The 18813-nt window shown below is 39.0% G+C and overlaps 1 protein-coding gene across 7 annotated transcripts in view; it reads right to left on the reverse strand.

The window, feature by feature from the left end:
- Window positions 1-6990: 6990 nt before the first annotated feature.
- The window catches only part of Naip (NLR family apoptosis inhibitory protein), a 38586-nt gene continuing 26763 nt past the window's right edge, over window positions 6991-18813 (reverse strand). For all 7 annotated transcript variants that reach the window (XM_047556949.1, XM_047556953.1, XM_047556947.1 and 4 more), the window contains 4 exons: window positions 17732-17884; window positions 17296-17382; window positions 15516-15680; window positions 6991-7458 (listed from right to left, as the gene is read on the reverse strand). In XM_047556949.1, coding sequence (XP_047412905.1) covers window positions 7094-7458; window positions 15516-15680; window positions 17296-17382; window positions 17732-17884 — 770 coding nt within the window. In that variant the 3' untranslated portion in view covers window positions 6991-7093. The remainder of the gene's footprint in view (window positions 7459-15515; window positions 15681-17295; window positions 17383-17731; window positions 17885-18813) is intronic.

An 18813-nucleotide genomic window follows, 5' to 3' on the forward strand; every position in this document is an offset into this window, starting at 1 on the left:
GCAAACTAAAACTCCATATGTGCCTAGCATATTAGCTGCCCCATACATATTGGTTTAATAAATGAATATTCAATGCCTGATGTGTAAGCTTTGCAAATGAGATGTTTTATGACTTAAAAGTTTTCTTGTATAGAGTGAGTGGAGTTTTATTATTTTTCATGACTATTGACCAATATTTTATGCATTCAGCATACTTTAATTATCTAAGGTATGTGACCGGTTTAATTTAAATATGAACGTAGGAGGCTGGGGTTGTGGCTCAGTGGTAGAGTACTTGCCTAGCATGTGTGAGGCACTGGGCTTGATTCTCAGCACCAAATATAAATAAGTGAATAAAATAAAGGTGTTTCAACATCAGAAATAATTAAATAATTATGAACACAGCTGATTTGCTTTCCAAGATATTTTTGGATTTTTACCTCCCTTAATACCTAATATACCAGACTCTGTTTATTCATTCCAGCAAATATTTATTCAACTTTGTCTTTTCGCTAGGCACAGTTGTAGGTGCAGCAGCTATAGGGATCTGTCAGTCCTTTTCTCTTGCCAATAAAAATATCAGCCAGGTGCAACAGCACACACTTGTAGTCCCAGCCACCAGGGAAACTGAGGCAGCAAGACTGCTTGAGCCCAGGAGATCAGGGTCAGCCTGAGAAACGTAGCTAGACCCATCTCAAAAACAAACAGCATACAAATAGGGCATAATGAATCCCACTATTATGTATAATAGTATTGCACCAAATGAAAAAACACACCAGAAACAAAGACTGGGTGAGCTGTGAAGAAAAGAGGTCTATGCATACACCTGTAATTCCAGTAACTCAGGAGGTTGAGGCAAGAGGATTGCAGGTTCAAGGCCAGCCTCAGCAAGTGAGGCCCTGTCTCAAAATATAGAAAGACCTGGGGATATAGCTCAGTGGCAAAGTGTCCCTGGGTTCAATCCCCAGTACCAAAAAATAAAAGGTTTATTTTGGCTCACAGTTTCAGGAGAGCCAGGTGTTGGGGGCTATGCCATGCGGACTATGCCAAGATGGCGCCTGGAAGCCAGCCAGAAGTTGTTTTGATCACATCGGCAGTGAGGAAGTCGGTTAACATAGGCACACTCAGGTGCTTTATCATTGGCCATATTCAAGTTAGTCCACTGCACACAACGGGTGCACATGTGTTCCTGAGTGCTCCTGCTCGTGCCTGCTCATTTTGACCTTTGCCATGATTGGGCAGCTGGCTCCTTGCCTGATTTTCGCTTAACTGGCGTGGCCCTACCCTCCGCCTCCTGGAGGGAATATAAGCGGGCAGTAGGCAGAAGGCAGATGGCAGATGGCAGATTGCAGAGCGGAGGACTAAGAACACACCTCTAGGTTACAGATCGCAGTACGCGGGACGCACCACTAAGAAGCACCTCTGATAGCACCTTTAGCACACACCTCTAGCACACACCTTCAGTTCACAGGATGCAGGATGCACCTCTAAGAAGAAGCAGCAGAACTCCAAGAAGAAATAGATTTCTGAAAGCGTAGCAAGCCTCTTTCTTTAAAACTCCCTCTCAAAGCCTCTCTTCCTCTAAAATCAAGCAAGCTTCTCTCCCTCTATAAGCTAGAGAATAAGCAAGCAACAAGGAAGCAGCTCAGGAATAGAAGTAGTTTATTTCCAGTCCACCTCTGATAAATACCCGCGAGATTGTTGCTGCAGGCGGTAACAAATATCCGCGGGATTGTTGCTGTGGGCTGTGGGCGGCGACAGCCAGGGTTAAGGGGCCACATCTGGTGATGGCCTGAGAAGGACATCACATTGCAAGAGATTGGAGTACATGCATAGGTCTTTTGGTCTCTCTCTTTCTTATGAAGCCACCAGGATTCAGTCATGGGGCCTCCACTTTGATGACCTTATCAATTCCTAATCACCTCCATTTCTAAACCCTGGAGTCAGAATGAGTTTCTGCTCTTAATACCACACAGTGAGAATTATATTTTTTGGGTTTTTTTTTTGTGGTGCCCGGGGATTGAACCCAGGACCTTGTGCTTGCAAGACGAGCACTCTACCAACTGAGCTATCTCCCCAGCCCGAGGATTATATTTTAGTGCATGAACCCTTGGGGGGACATGTTCAAACCATATCCAAACGTAAGCAAGAAAGAATCTCCCAGGAAAAGGAAATGACAAGTGCAAAGACCTTGCACAGGAGTGTATGTGGCATGTTCAGGGAACAGCAAGGAAGCCAATATGGCTGGAGAGGGAAAGAGGAGAAATTTGGAAGACCGGGAAACAGAAGTAGCCAAGGGTCAGGCTATATGTAAGCCATTGTAAGGTTTTCAGCATTTACTTTGAGTGGGAGCCAGTGGAAGATTTCCAATCAGGTATAGTATGATCTGACTTACAGAAAGCCTTCTGACTGCATGTTGAAAATACACCATAGGTGACAAGGAAGGAAGTAGGCTAGTTAGGACCAATGGGTAATGTTGGATCTGAGTGTGTTTTGCAAGTGAAGCCATCAGGATTTGTTAGTAGGCTATATGCAGAATATAAAAGGAGTCAAGGATGACTCCAGTGACACCAAGAGTTTTGGCTAAACAACTGGAAGAAGAAAGTTTAATGAGAAGGAAGTCTGGACTATTTTTGTAAAGGGTAAGAATAGGACTTTGGTTTTAGAGCTGTGAAATTTGTGATTCCAGTAGTACGAGGGGAGGGGCTGGGGGTGTAGCTCAGTGACAGAGTATTTGCCTAGCATGTGTGAGGCCCTAGGTTCAATCCCCAGTACCCAGGGTTACAGGGGTGGTCAGGGATAGGTCTTGGCTAGAGATAGAAATAGAGAAATTAGTGGAGACAGAGAATTTAAAGCCATTCAACTGATTGAGATAACTGAGGAAGTATATCTAAGTTGAGAGGATGAGGTGGGCACAGTGGCACACGCCTGAAATGCCAGCAACTCCAGAGGCTTGGGTAGGAGGATCACATTTGAAGCCTAGTCTGGGCAACTTAGCAAGACCCTGTCTCAAGAAGTAAAACAGGCTGGAATGTAGCTCAGTGGTAGAGTGTCCCTGAGTTCAATCCCCAAGATCACAAGTAAATATGATGTCAGAGAACCCTGGGATACCCCCAGTGGTTAGTGATCAAAGAGAAACACCAAGGAGACTGAGATGGAGCTCTCAATGAATGAGGGAAAAACCAGTGGAAAAAAGTGTTTTGAGGAAGAGGGGGAGGGGTAACAGGCTATATCAAAGCTACCAATAGATCAGATGCTGCTAACAGAACAAGATGAAGACAGGAATGAGCACTGAATTGGGCAATGTGGAAGTCATTCATGATGCTCAAAACAGCCATGGTAGTGGAATGAAGGAGGTAAAAGCCTGGGAAAGAACTAGGGGTGAAAGGACATTCACTTACCAGCACATGCAAACAACTCTTTCAAGGAAAATGTATTTCTGGATTTTCGTAATTGTAATTCTTACGTATTTCTGGATATTAATAAAATCATACTTGGCAGCTTTATTTTAGTAAGTTATTTTTATGACACTTGTATACATGTATGTGTGTTTGGATGTAAAATTTATTTTTTACTGTGGGTCATGGTAAAAAAAAGGAAAAAAAAAAGCTTGAAAAAAAAAAGTTAGATCCAAAAAGGTGCAAGAATGTTTGGAAAAGAGGTTGAGAATGTAGGGGATTTTGCAAGCCCAGCACATTGGCACACATCTGTGTGCCAGCTACTCAGAAGGCCAAGGTGAGAAAATCATTTGAGCCCATGAGTTCAAGGACAACATAGGCAACATTGAGTTCCTCTCTCAGAAAACTAAATAAATAAAAAGGGAAAGGGATTTTTTTTTTTCCATGTGAACACAGGGGAAGGATGCAGGAAGGTGGAGTGGGTTGGAATATGCAATCAAGGGGACAGAAATTTAGGTTCTTTTCCATCTACACTATTAATGAGTTACACCAGTTACCAAGTTATTGCCTCTCATGTCTAAATTCAGTCTTTTCTGCTTGTCCTGCAGTAATAGATCAAGACCCTCTAAAACCTTACCTTGTCAACAGGCACAGTGTAAAGCCTTCTCAGTAGTGGAATACCACAGAGCAAGGGGCTTTTTTTCCTAGTTCCAATGTGCTCCTACAGGCAGATGCTGCAGAGCCCAGCTTCAGCAGTACCAAGTGGCTAGCAGCACACAACCCTCTCCACCCCATCACCACCCCTGGACCCTGTTCAACAAAATGCCCCAAGCCTATACCTCCACACACTGCAACTAAACAGCCCTAGCAAACCTGTCTCCTTGGTGTCTGGATTTTTTTTTTTTTTTTTTTTTTTTTTTTTTTTTTTTTTTGATACCAGGGAATTGAACCCAGGGGCTCTCAACCATTGAGTCACATCCCCAGCGTCCCCTTTTTGAAAAAGAATTTTTAGTTGTAGATGGACAGAATACCTTTATTTTTATGTGGTGCTGAGGATTGGACCCAGAGCCTCACATGTGCTAGGCAAGCACTCTGCCACGGAGCTATAACCCCAGCCCATCTCCAGCCCTGTTTATATTTTACCTAGAGACAGGGCCTCCCTGAGTTGCTGAGGCTGGCTTTGAACTTGCAATCCTCCTGCCTCAGCCTCCTGAGCAACTGGTTTTACAGGCCTGCACCACCAAGCCCCTCAAGGTCTGAATCTTAACCCTGGGGTTCCTTAACCTAAGGTTTGTTCTAAGTTGTCTTACTCCTTACTACCCAACCCCCATTATTCCAACTCTATGTAGAGTTACTACTTCTTTAAACTTTTCCCCAGATTTCTGTTTTTTCTTCTGACTAGAGGCAGATATTTTATATAAAATGTTTCTGAATACAGAAGTATTAATTTGCAGGCAAGAAGACAACCTATATTGTCTTAAAGTAGTTTGACTCTTCAGATGAACCCTATTAAGTTTTGAATGCTAAGCTTTTTAAAAATTTTATTATCATTATTTTATTATTTTTGGCAACCCTCCATTTTTTGGGGGGAGCGGGGACTGGGAATGGAACACAGGGGCACTTGACCACTGAACCACATCCCCAGCCCTTCTTTGTATTTTATTTAGAGACAGGGTCTCACTGAGTTGCTTAGTGCCTTGCTTTTGCTGAGGCTGACTTTGAACTCATGATTTCTCCTGCCTTTGCCTCCTGAGCCGCTGGGATTACAGGTGTGCGCCACCATGCCCTGTTTTTTATTTAAAATATAATATTATAGGCAATTGTAAAACACACACACACACACACACACACACACACACACAACTACATAAAGGGAGTGAAAAAAAAATGCCTCTGTCTCACATCCCAGGTAATTGGTATTAAATACTCTTCCAGAAATCTTTCCCCAACTTTATTGAGGTATAATTGACAGACAAAACTTATATATATATTTAATTTGTACCAACATGGGTATTTGTTTTAGTCAGCTTTTTTGTTGCTGAGACTAAAAGACCCAACCAGAACAATTGTAGAGGAGAAAAAATAGTTATTTGAGGGCTCACAGTTTCAGAGTTCGCAGTTCAGATATAGTCAGCTTCATTCCGGGAGGCTCCAGGAGAAGCTGAACGTCATGGCAGAAAAGTGTGGCAGAAGGAAGCAGCTCACATGATCAGAAAGCAAAGAGCGAGAGACTCCACTAACCAGATACAAAATATATACCCCAAAGCCATGCCTCCAATGCCCCACCTCCTCCAGCCACACCCCACCTGCCTTCAGTTACCACCCAATTAATCCCATCAGATGATTACTGAATGGGTTAAGGCTCTCATAACAATCATTCCTCCTCTGAACCTTATTGCATTATCTCACAAGTGAGCTTTTGGGGGACACCTCACATCCAAACTATAACAGTATTCAATGTGATGTTTCAACATTGTGAAATGATAAATAATTACCAAAATCAAGCTAATTAATGTATTCAGAAATCTGTAATGCATCTATAAATATTAAGAGGCTTGTTAAATTTTGTTTTTGTGGTGCTGGGACCAAATAGTGCCTTGTGCACAGCTAGGCAAGCACTCTACCATTGACTTACACACCCAGCCCCAAGAGTTTGTTTAAAAAAAAATGAGATTATATCATATATACTGACTGGAATGGATTCATAAGAAATCATAAGGGCATTATAGCTTATGTTGAGTTCTCAAAAGCCTCTGGAATAAAAGCATTTTTCCCTAAACTGTATCTCTTCTTCACATTGGCAATGTACAAAGAAATCGTATAAGCAAACTAACTATAACAAGGCTGAATATGTAAAAGAAATCTTGCTAAGTTTAAAAATTATCTCTTGGAAGAGATTCATCCAAATCCTGTGTTAAAGTCAACTCTTGTCTCATTTCTGTGCAAAACTGATTAAATCCTTAAATTAACCATTTTTTATCCAAGTTGAACACTTCTTCCATCTTGTGGATTTGAGATAGATCGTGTGCCTTTCACACCCCTTCCTTGTGGACCTTGACAATGGAGGGTTCATTTTGTAATACTGATTGTAGGGCTAGTTTATAGCCAGAGAGAATCATTCATAGACTGCAAAAGTATTGGACTCAGGGATGGGTGAGTGGACTTTTAAAATTATCATTATTATAAGTCTTACACATTTAGTGAATATTCTTTAGTATATAAAACTTAGTAAGATGCTTTTGATAGCTGGGCATGGTAGCGCACACCTGTAATCCCAAGGTCTCAGGAGGTTGAGGCAGGAGGATTGGGAGTTCAAAGCCAGCCTCAACAAAAGCAAGGCACTAAGCAACTCAGTGAGACCCTGTCTCTAAATAAAATACAAAATAGGGCTGGGGATGTGGCTCAGTGGTTGAGTGCCCCTGAGTTCAATCCCTGGAACAAAAAAAAAAAAAAAAAAAAAAAAAACTTTTGATAATTAGGTTTTTATTTTTATTCTATTTTTTGGTACTGGAGATTGAACTCAGTAGTACTTAACCACTGAGCCACATCCCAAGCCCTTTTTATTTTTTATTTTGAGGCTGGGTCTCATGCAGTTGCAGAGGTTGGCCTCTAACTTTCAAATCTCCTGCCTCAACCTCCTGAGTCACTGAGATTATAGGTGTGTCACCACGCCCAGCCAAAATATTTCTTGATTCAGCATTTCTTAGCTGAATTGCTTATTTCTGAATGACTGGAGAGAATGGCAGTATCCATTTCCATATAATAATTAGGTGTTTGGATTTAGGATGTCTTTGTTTCATGGCATTAAGCAATGCCATGTCTTCTGCATCTAGGAGCCAACTTAACATTTGAAGCCTGGTGAGGTTTGGCAGGCGTGACACACACTGACTCAAAGCCTTGACAGTGGTGGCCTGAGCTTTGATACAGGCTGTGAAATGTCTGGAGATAGTCAATTCTTGCAAGTTTGGCAGGTTGTCCAGTGCCCGAAAGAAATTTCTGAATCCTTCCTCTGTAATCTCATGATTGATTGAAAGATTTAAGTTCTCGAGTTTCTGGAAGCCTCCACTGATTGCAACCTTGGCTACAAAAACAAAAGAAAATCAGAAGAACTTCTGTTTCAATAATGATAGACTAGGGTGTTTGAATTAGCCTCCTTTCCCACCACCACCATCATGATGAAAGTAGGAAATGACGAAAATAAGATTTTTAAATATCTCTTTAAAAGCCCCAAAGATGGCCATATTGCTAAAAGCAATATATAGATTCAATACAATCCCCATTAAAATACTAATGACATTCTTCACAGAACTACAAAAAGCAATCCTAAAATTCACGTGCAAGAACAAAAGACCCAGAATAGCCAAAGCAATCCTGAGCAAAAAGAGCAACTCAGGAGCTGGGTGTGATGGTGAAACCTGTAATCCCAGTGATTTGGGAGGTTAAGGCAGGAGGATTGTGAGTTCAAAGTCTGCACAACTTAGCAAGACCCTGTCTCAAAATATAAAAAGGGCTCAGTGGTAGAGTGCCCTTGGGTTCCATCCCCATTATTGAAGTGGGGCGGGAAGCAATGTTGGAAGCATCACAATACCCAATTTCAAATTATATTATAGAGCCATAGTAACAAAAGCACCATGGTATGGGCATACAAAGATACACCAACCAGTGGAACACAATAGAAGTCATAGATAAACCCACAGATAAACCCACATAGCTACAGACATCTGATTTTTTTTTTTTTTTTTTTTTTTTTTGCGGTACTGGGGATCGAACCCAGGGCCTTGTGATTGCGAGGCAAGCACTCTACCAGCTGAGCTATCTCCCCAGCCCCAGACATCTGATTTTTGTGCCAAAAAATATGTAGGAGAAAAGACAGCCTATCTAATAAACCATGCTGGAGGGACAGATACTGGATGCTATATGTTGAGCCTGCCCACCCCACACACTGCGGACGGATTCCGGTCACCGAGCCTACCCGACCCCCACCACACCACAGAGGGACACTGGACATTGTGCCTGCCCCGCCCTTTGCTGGGCCTCCCCAGCTTCTTTGAAGGCTGGTGCAGGCATTTTGAATTATTCCTGAAGGTGTGGCCATCATCATTGGAAGGGTGACTCACTTCCTGAGACACCTACAGGAAATCGGAGGCCCTTTGACAGGTACCTCTATTTACTCACTTACATCCTACACCCTTCCCCATCCTCTTCGTTCACAACAAGAAATACTGTAAATAATAATCGAACTCGTTCTGTTTATTATAATAATGTTAAAGACTTTGTAGGGGCTATCTGGTTCAGGATTGCATTTTCTCTGTATTGGGTGCTACTAATATTGATTTCCCCTTCAAAGGAGAGGTACTGGAGAACTGCAGGGTCATATTAAGCCTGTAGGGGAAACTTCAGTACCTCTGATCTTCACTGCTGGAGGGGAATATACAGAAACAATATGAAAAAACAGGGGAAGAAAGTGTCCCTAACAAACCAAGATGCTATTTTGATAGAATGCAATGACAGCATGGCAGTAGAAATGACAGAAAAAGAGTTTAGAATCTGCATAATTAAAATGATCTGAAAAGCAAAAGACGAGATAAGAGAGCAAATGCAGGCAATGCATGATCACTCCAATAAACAGTTAAAAGAGCAAATTCAGGAAGCAAAAGAACATTTCAACAAAGAGATAGAATTCTGAAAAAAAAAAAAAAAAAAAACCAAACAGAAATACTTGAAATGAAAGAAACAATAAACCAAATTAAAAACATCACCAACAGAATAGATCTCATGGAAGACAGAATCTCAGACAATGAAGACAAAATATTTAATCTTGAAAATAAAGTTGAATAAACTGAGAAGATGTTAAGAAGTCATGAATGGAACCTCCAAGAATTATGGGATATCATGAAAAGACCAAATTTAAGCATTATTGGGATTGAGGAAGGCACAGAGATACAAACCAAAGGAATGAACAACCTGTTTAATAAAATAATATCAGAAAATTTCCCAAACCTGAAAAATGAAATGGAAAATCAAATACAAGAGGCTTACAGAACACTAGGTGCACAAAATTACAATAGATCCACACTAAGACACATTATAATGAAAATACCTTACATATAAGATAAAGATAGGATTTTAAAGGCTGCAAGAGAAAAGCATCAGATTACTTATAAGGGGAAACCAATATGGATTTCAGCAGATTTCTCAGCCCAGAACCTAAAAGCAAGAAGGGCCTGGAACAATATATTTCAAGCTCTGAAAGAACATGGATGCCAACCAAGAATCCTATACCCAGCAAAACTAACATTCAGATTTGATGATAAAATAAAATCTTTCCATGATAAACAAAAGATAAAAGAATTTACAAAGAGAAAGTCTACCCTAAAGAACATTCTCAGCAAAATATTTCATGAGGAGGAAGTGAAAAACAACAATACAAGTAAGCAAAGGGAGGAACTACCCTAAAGGAAAAGTCAATCAAAGGAGAAACCAAGTCAAGTTAAAAATCAAAAATAAGCCAAAATGACCAGGAATACAAATCATATCACAATAATCACCCTTAATGTTAATGGCTTAAACTCAATAATCAAAAGACACAGACTGGCAGGTTGGATTAAAAAGAAAGACCCAACAATATGCTACCTTAAAGAGACTCATCTCGTAGAAAAAGACATCCACAGACTAAAGGTGAAAGGATGGGGAAAAACATACCATGCACATGGACCCGGTAAAAAAGCAGGGGTCTCCATCCTCATATCAGATAAAGTGGACTTCAAACCTAAGTTAGTCAGAAGGGATAAAGAAGGACATTTCATAGTGCTTAAGGGAAGCATAAAACAGCAAGAGATAATGATTTTAAATATTTATGCCCCAAACAATGGATCATCTATGTACAGCAGACAAACCCTTCTCAATTTTAAGAATCAAATAGACCAAAACACATTAATAGTGGGTGACTTTAACACATCATTCTCACCACTGGATAAATCCTCCAAACAAAAACTGAACAAAGAAACTGTAGAACTAAATAATACAATCAGTGATATAGACTTAATGGACATTTACAGAATATTTCATCCATCATCGAGCGAATATACTTTCTTCTCACCAGCTCATGGATCCTTCTCCAAAATAGACCATATGCTATACCATAAAGAAGCCATTAGTAAAAACAAAAAAATAGAGATACTACCTTGTATCCTATCAGATCATAATGGAATACAATTAGAAATCAACAATAAAATAACAACAATAAAATAAAAACTACTCATACACCTGGAGACTAAATAATATGCTATTGAATGATGCAGTGATAACAGAAGACATCAGGGAAGAAATAAAAAAAAATTCTTAGAGGTAAATGAGAACAATGACACAACATATCAAAACCTCTGGGACACTCTGAAAGCAGTACTAAGAGGAAAGTTCATTGCATTGAGCTCATACATTAAAAAAATAAAAAGTCAACAACTAAATGACCTAACATTACGTCTCAAAGTCCTACAAAAAGAAGACCAGAACAACACCAAAAGTAGTAGAAGACAGGAAATAATTAAAATCAGAGCTGAAATCAATGAAATTGGAACAAAAAACAATTTTAAAAATTGACAAAACAAAAAGTTGGTTCTTTGAAAAAGTAAACAAAATTGATAGGGCTGGGGATATGGCTCAGTTGGTAGAGTGCCTGCCTCACAAGTACAAGGCCCTGGGTTCAATCCCCAGCACCACAAAAAAAAAAAAAAAAAAAAAAAAAATTGATAAACCCTTAACCACACTAACAAAGAGAAGAGAGAAAACTCAAATTACTAACATTTGTGATGAAAAAGATAATATCACAACAGACACCACTGAAATACATAATTAGAAACTACTTTGAAAATCTATACTCCAACAAAATAGAAAATATCGAAAACATTGACTAATTTTTAGAGACATATGATCCTCCCAAACTGAATCAGGAAGACATACACAATTTAAACAGATCAATTTCAAGCACCGAAATAGAAGAAGCCATCAAAAGCCTACCAACCAAGAAAAGCCCAGGACCAGATGGATTCTCGGTTGAATTTTACAAGACCTTTAAAGAAGAACTAATACTCCTCAAAGTATTCCATGAAATAGAAAAGGAGGGAACCCTTCCAAACTCATTCTACTAGACTAGTACCACTCTGATACCAAAACCAGACAAAGATTCATCAAGAAAAGAAAACTTTAGACCAATATCCCTGATGAACATAGATGCAAAAATCCTTAACAAAATACTGGCAAATAGCATATAAAAATATATTAAAAAGACAGTGCACCATGATCAAGTGGGGTTTATCCCAGGGATGCAAGGTTGGTTCAACATCCAGAAATCAATAAATGTAATATATCACATCAATAGACTTAAAGTTAAGAATCATATGATTATTTCAATAGATTCTGAGAAAGCATTTGTTAAAATACAGCACCCCTTCATGCTTAAAACACTAGAAAAAATAGGAATAGAGGAACATACCTCAACATTGTAAAGGCTATCTATGCTAAGCTGACGGCCAACATCATTCTTTTTTTTTTTTTTTTCCAACATCATTCTTAATGGAGAAAAACTGAAAGCATTCCCTCTAAAAACTGCAACAAGACAGGGATGCCCTCTTTCACCACTTTTATTCAACATCATCCTTGAAACACTAGCCAGAGCAATTAGATAGACCAAAGAAAGGGATTCAAAGAGGCAAAGAAGAAGTCAAGCTGTCACTATTTGCCGATGACATGACTCTATATTTGGAGAATCCAAAAAACTCCACTAGAAAACTTCTAGAACTAATAAATGAATTCAGCAAAGTAGTAGGATATAATATCAATAGGCATAAATCTAATGCATTTCTATTCATAAGTGATGAATTCTCTGAAAGAGAAATTAGGAAAACCATTCCATTCACAGTAGTCTCAAAAAAAAAAAAAAATACTTGGGAATTAATCTAACAAAAGAGGTGAAAGCCCTCTACAATGAAAACTACAGAACATTCAAGAAAGAAATTGAAGAAAACCTTAGAAGAGGGAAAGATCTCCCATGTTCTTGGATAGACAGAATTAACATTGTCAAAATGGCCGTTCTATCAAAGGCTCTATACAGACTCACTACAATTCCAATTAAAATCCTAATGACATTCCTCATGGAAATAGAAAAAGCAGTCATGAACTTCATCTGGAAGAACAAGAGATCTCAAATAGCCAAAACAATCCTGAATAGAAAAAGTGAAACAGGAGGTATCACAATACCAGACATTAAACTATACTACAGAGCAATAGTAACAAAAACAGCATGGTATTGGCACCAAAATAGACAGGCAGACCAATGGTATGGAATAGAAGACACAGAGACAAACCCACATAAATACAGTCACCTCGTACTAGACAAAGGAACTAAAAAATACAATGGAGAAAAGATAGCCTGTTCAACAAATGGTGCTGGCAAAACTGGAAATCCATATGCAGTAAAATGAAATTAAAGGGCTGGGGACATAGCTCAGTTAGTAGAGTGCCTGCCTCACAAGCACAGGCCCTGGGTTCAATCCCCAGCACCGCAAAAAAAAAAAAAAAAAAAAAAGAAATTAAACCTCTATCTCTCACCCTGCACAAAACTCAACTGAAAATGGATCAAGAACTTAAGAATTAGACCAGAGACCCTGCACCTAATAGAAGACAAAGTAGGCTTGAATCTTCATCATGTTAACTTAGGATCAGACTTCCTTAACAAGACTCCCAAAGCACAAGAAATCACAACAAGAATCAATAAATGGAATGGACCCAAACTGAAAAGTTTTTTCTCAGCAAAGGATACAATCAATGTGAAAAGAGAGCCTACAGAGTGAGAGAAAATCTTTTCCACACACACTTCAGATAGAGCACTTATCTCCAAAATTTATAAAGAACTTACAAAGCTTTACACCAAAATTACAAAGAACCCAATCAATAAATGGGCCAAGGAACTGGACAGACACTTTACAGAAAAAGACATGCAGGTGATTAATAAATATATGAAAAAGTGTTCAACATCTCTAGTAATTAGAGAAATGCAAATTAAAACAACTCTAAGATTTCATCTTAACTCCAACTAGAATGGCTATTATCAAGAAAACAAACAATAATAGATGTTGGAGTGGATGTGGGGAAAAAGGCACACTTTTACATTGCTGGTGGAGTTGCAAATTGGTGCAGCCACTTTGGAAAGCAGTGTGGAAAATCCTCAGAAAACTTGAGTGGACCCATCTTTTGACCCAGTTATCCCACTCCTTGGTTTATACCCAAAGGACTTAAAATTAGCGTACTACAGTAACGCAGCCACATCAGTGTTTATAGCAACTGAATTCACAATAGCTAGATTGTGGAACCAACCTAGATGCCCTTCAACAGATGAATGGATAAAAAAAAGAAGTTGTGGTATATATACACAATGGAATATTATTCAGCCATAAAGAATAATAATATTATGGCATTTGCAAATAAATGGATGGAATTGGAGAATATCTTGCTAAGTGAAATAAGCCAATCCCAAAAAACCAAAGGCTGAAATGTTTTCCCTGATAAGTGGAGAATGATATATAATGGGGGTCTGGGGGAAGTGAGAGAAGAATGGAGGAACTTTAGATTATGTAGAAGGAAATGAGAGGGAGGGGGCGTATGAAAAATCGTGGAATGAGACAGACATCATTACCCCATGTACATGCATGATTACACGAATGGTATGAATCTAAATCGTGTACAACCATAGAAATGAAATGATGTACCCCATTTGTGAACAATGAATCAAAATGCAGTCTGTAAAAAATTAATAAATAAATAATTTTAAAAATAAAAATAAACAATGCTGGAAAATATTTATTTATTTATTTATTTTGAGGCAGAGTCTTGCTAAATTGAGGAGACTGGCCTCAAACCTGCGATTCTCCTGCTTCAGCTTCCTATGTAACTGGGATTAGAGACATGCACTACCACACTGGGCTGCAAGACACCATCTCTTTAAAATAAAAAAAAAAATCTTAAAATCCACCAGAATGAGAAAAAATGGCATGACATAAAAGCAGACAGCTCACTAAACAACAGAAACAGTGCAAGCTAGAAAGGTGAGAAGGTAAGTGCCAAAACAGAATTCTATACTCACTGAAAAAAAATACACGTCAAAGATGAAGCCAACACAAAACATTTCCAGACAATCAAAACACGAGACAATTCATTATGAGCTAACCCACTGGAATGGAGACACTACAGGAGTCTTCAGACAGAAGGAATGTGACCCCTCATGAAAGGAAGCACAGGAGACCATAAAGAGCAACAGAAATAGTAAATGTGTGGCCACATATAAAAATATTCCTAGAGGCAGTATTCATAATAAGCCAAATATGTTCGTGCATGTGTGTGTATGCATGTATGTGTGTGAAGTGCCCGGGCTTGAGCTCAGGGTCTCATGCACGCCAGGCATGCACTCTACCCCTGAACTACACTCGGCCCTGATGTTCTGTGTGCTAATCTGCCTCATTGTTACCCATACTTGGTATGGGTATTTTTTTTTTTTTTTTTTTTGCGGTACTGGGGATCGAACTCAGGGCCTTGTGCTTGCGAGGCAAGCACTCTACCAGCTGAGCTATCTCCCCAGACCTTGGTATGGGTATTTTTAAGTATGTTCACTGGAAAAATCATTGAGTTGTATACTTAAAGAGTTTTATACCTTTCTGTATGTATATTAGTCTTCAACTGAAAAGAAAAGTACTTTGAGAGTATTTGGTCAGTGTCTGAAACACTAGTTATCAAGAACCAATTCAGCTGAGGATGTTGCTCAGTGGTAGACTGTTTGCCTAGCACACATGCGTGAGGCCCTGGCTTCATCCCCAGTCTCTCTCCCTCTCTCTCTCTCTCACACACACACACACACACACACACACAGGGAACACAGACTTGTGGGAGACATTCTTGAATTTCCAAATCTGACTAGGATGAACTTAAATCCACAGAAGGACACCGAAGGAACAATATGATAGTGAGAATGAGGAAGTAGGTTGAAAACTTTAGGAGAGGCAAATGTTTTTATAGATATTTCGCAGCAGAAAGCTTGAGTAACCCCCTGGCTTCCAGTGAGCTGAAACACGTCCTCTAAAAATAGCTCACCAATTTCCATCACGCTGTCATCATTCAAAGTCTGGTAAAAGGAGAGGACTCGGAGACATTGAAGCTGCTGACACTGCTGGATGATCAATTTTGCCACTTGACGAATCCCATCTCCAGTAGGAAGCTTCAGCTCTTCCAAGTGATTAAGAGAACCTAAAGTATAGGCTGTCAGAAGACACCAAAAAAAGCAATTCTCTTTGTACAGCTCATTCCCATACATCAGTAATCTGTAACCTAAAAAGTATGCACTATCTGAAGACCCCATGTAGTGTAGAGGTCATTCTTCATCCTCTCCATGTGCAAAAGAAAGGGGTCAGCATACAACTTGATCCTTGTCCCCACTTGTAGAAATTCCTCCACCCTCCCCTGATCAGTTTCTACTGCCCTGAAGTCTAGGATGCCTATCATATCCCCATTTCCTCTTTTATGGTGAAGTTTCCACTGCTGTGTAGGTTACTCTGGTAGCTCTGCAATGCCTTCTGCCCCCTTCTTTCCCATCCCACCTCTGGCTGTCATCTTCAATGACTTCCACATTGAGGAAATCCACACTGGGTACTAAAACCTCACCATCTACCATTCTGATAACCTTTCTTTCCACTTTGACCCCTCCTTGGCATGCCATACTGTGGATCTCTTTAAAAGTTCTCCAAACACTAAAGTTTTCTGAACATTTTCTAGCATAAAACAAACTTCCAGGCTTTCCCAGTTCCAGTTCTTGAATGACCCATTGCTCCATTGACAATGGTTCCTTTATGGAAAGACAGAATTTAAAAGTCAAGATCTGAAGGTTGAGGATGTAGCTCAGTGATAGGGTGAGGACCTGGGTTCATCCACAGCACCAAAAACAATAACAAAAAGCAAAACTAAAAACCACCAAATCACTAGAAATTAAGATCTGGGCCTTTTGCCTCATTGTGTCTCTGAAAGCAAGATGGGTCACCCATAGCTGTATTGGGACCATCTACAGAAATTCAGCCACAGTTCTGGTTCTTGTCCTTTCTTCACACCAGCAAGGTGTGATCCAAAAATACAGCCTTAATATGTACTGCTAATGATACCATCAGTGCACATGGAAATAGGCTTCTCTGAGTTATACTAAGTGATCTTTCTTGAATGGATTAGCCAAGACAGCCACCCACTGAAAGGAACCATACTAGCTCTTTGGGCAGAAAATTTAAAAATTTAGCTAGGCATGGTGGTGCCTGCCCGTAATCCCAGCTACTCAGGAGGCAGAGACAGGAAGATTATAAATTCAAGGCATTTTTTCCAAGACATATTTCCTTGTCAATATTCCCTAACAATACAGCACAACTATTATATAACATTTACATTACTTCAGGGACTATGAGTGATCTAAAATTGATTTAAAGTATATAAAAGCCAGGTATGGTGGTGACACCTACAATCCCAGCTACTTGGGAAGTTAAGACAGGAGACCACAAATTCAAGGTCAGCCTCACCCATTTAGCAAGAACCTGTCTCAAAATATAAAAAAGGTTGGGGATGTAGCTCAGTGGTAGAGGGTCCCTATGTTCAATCCCCAATACTGAAAAAAAAAAAAAAAAAAAAGGAGGGGTAGGGGCTGGGGATATAGCTCAGTTGGATGTGTAGGTTATGTGCAAATATTATAACTAGAACCAATCTAGGGGATACTGAAGGACAAAGAAAGTTACGTATCTTGCTTTGTTGTGGCTAATTAAAAATAGGAGAAAGAATTTTGAAGAGGTGGAGAGAGGGAGGGAATAAGAAATAAGTAAAAAGAACTGCTTTGAAAACATACCAAATTTTTCAGATGCTTCCTTGTCTGGAAATTGTTGGTATTCAAGATTTAATATCTTCAGAGAAATAAAATTTGGCAAAATGGTGACTACACGAGGGAAAATAAAAATTTAGTTGTATCACCTATATTTCTTACAACAGAGTAACATCTTTAAATAAAGAATACTTGAGAAGTGGTCAACATTAATAGAACAATTCCGACTGAATTGGTTTGACTAAGAGGATACAAATCCTTGCTCAGAAAATAATTCTGAAAATAAAAATATTTAAACTTGTACAAATACACTTTATTATTTGAGAAATTCATTTAAGATCAAGTATCAAGTGTTCCTTGACATCAACTGCATTTTATAGACTTTGACTTTTTAGAGTGACTTTTAATATGACTTTCTCCACAGAAACATCTTAAATCAAAATTTTAAGATTATAGTTCTTACCAAATGGGATGGCTTTAAAAAATGATCCAGAAAACCAAATTTCTTCAAGTTTCTCACAAGAAGTGAGTGCAGTCATGAGAGACTCAAAATCCGAAAAGGACTCACATTTCAGATGGAAAACATGAAGGTTAGGAGAATTCTGAATCAATGTGACTGTAAAATATCAAGAATTTTCAGAAATTAGAGAAAACTATAAATTTTGATCAAAATAACCTTGTAATTTATTATTTTGTTCCAACAATATTGAATTAAAACAAGGCACCATGGTATAATGATCTAAGAATCAGGTTGCTTTGGACTTATGTTCAAGTTCTGCAACTGACTGACAAGCAACCTAAACTTGGAAGAGCTACTGACCCTCTCTGGGAATCAGTTTACTTTCCTACAAAATTAGGACTCAAAAGCCAGGTGGTGTGGCACTTGCCTGTAATCCTAGCTGTTTGGCATGCTGAGGCAAGAGAATCACAAGGCCGGGGCTGGGGATATAGCACAGTGGGTAGAGTGCTTGCCTTGCAAGCATAAGACCCTGGGTTCAATCCCCAGCACCGCAAAAAAAAAAAAAAAAAAAAAAAAAAAGAGAGAGAGAGAGAGAATCACAAGGCCAGTCTGAGCACTGTACTGAGACTGAGCAATGTACTGAGACTGTCTCAAAAAGAAAAAAGGCAAAAAAAAAAAAAAAAAAAGGCTGAAGGTATAGCTCAGTGGTAGAGTACTTGTATAGCTAGGTGCAAGGCCCTGAGTTCAGTCCCCAGCAGCACTAAAAAACAAAAACAACAGCAACAAATGGCTCCCTGAGGTCACCTTCAGCTTTACCATTCTGTCTCTAAGTTTGTATACTGCATTTATACAATAGAAATCTTATATGAAGAAACATAAAAGAATGACAACTTTTAAGCAAAAACCTAAATTTGATCCAAAAATTGCTGGCAAATTTAAGAAAACTATCTCTTCCAGCTTCAACGGCAATGAATTTTTGCATGTAACTCTATATGTCAATTTCATATGGAGTTTTACATTTCTTTAGTCTTTAGTGTTCAGCACTTACTAAATTAAGGAACTGATAGTGACTAAGTCATTTTTCG

The sequence above is a fragment of the Sciurus carolinensis genome, chromosome 6, assembly GCF_902686445.1.
Source record: "Sciurus carolinensis chromosome 6, mSciCar1.2, whole genome shotgun sequence".
Classification (NCBI taxonomy): Eukaryota; Metazoa; Chordata; class Mammalia; order Rodentia; family Sciuridae; genus Sciurus; species Sciurus carolinensis.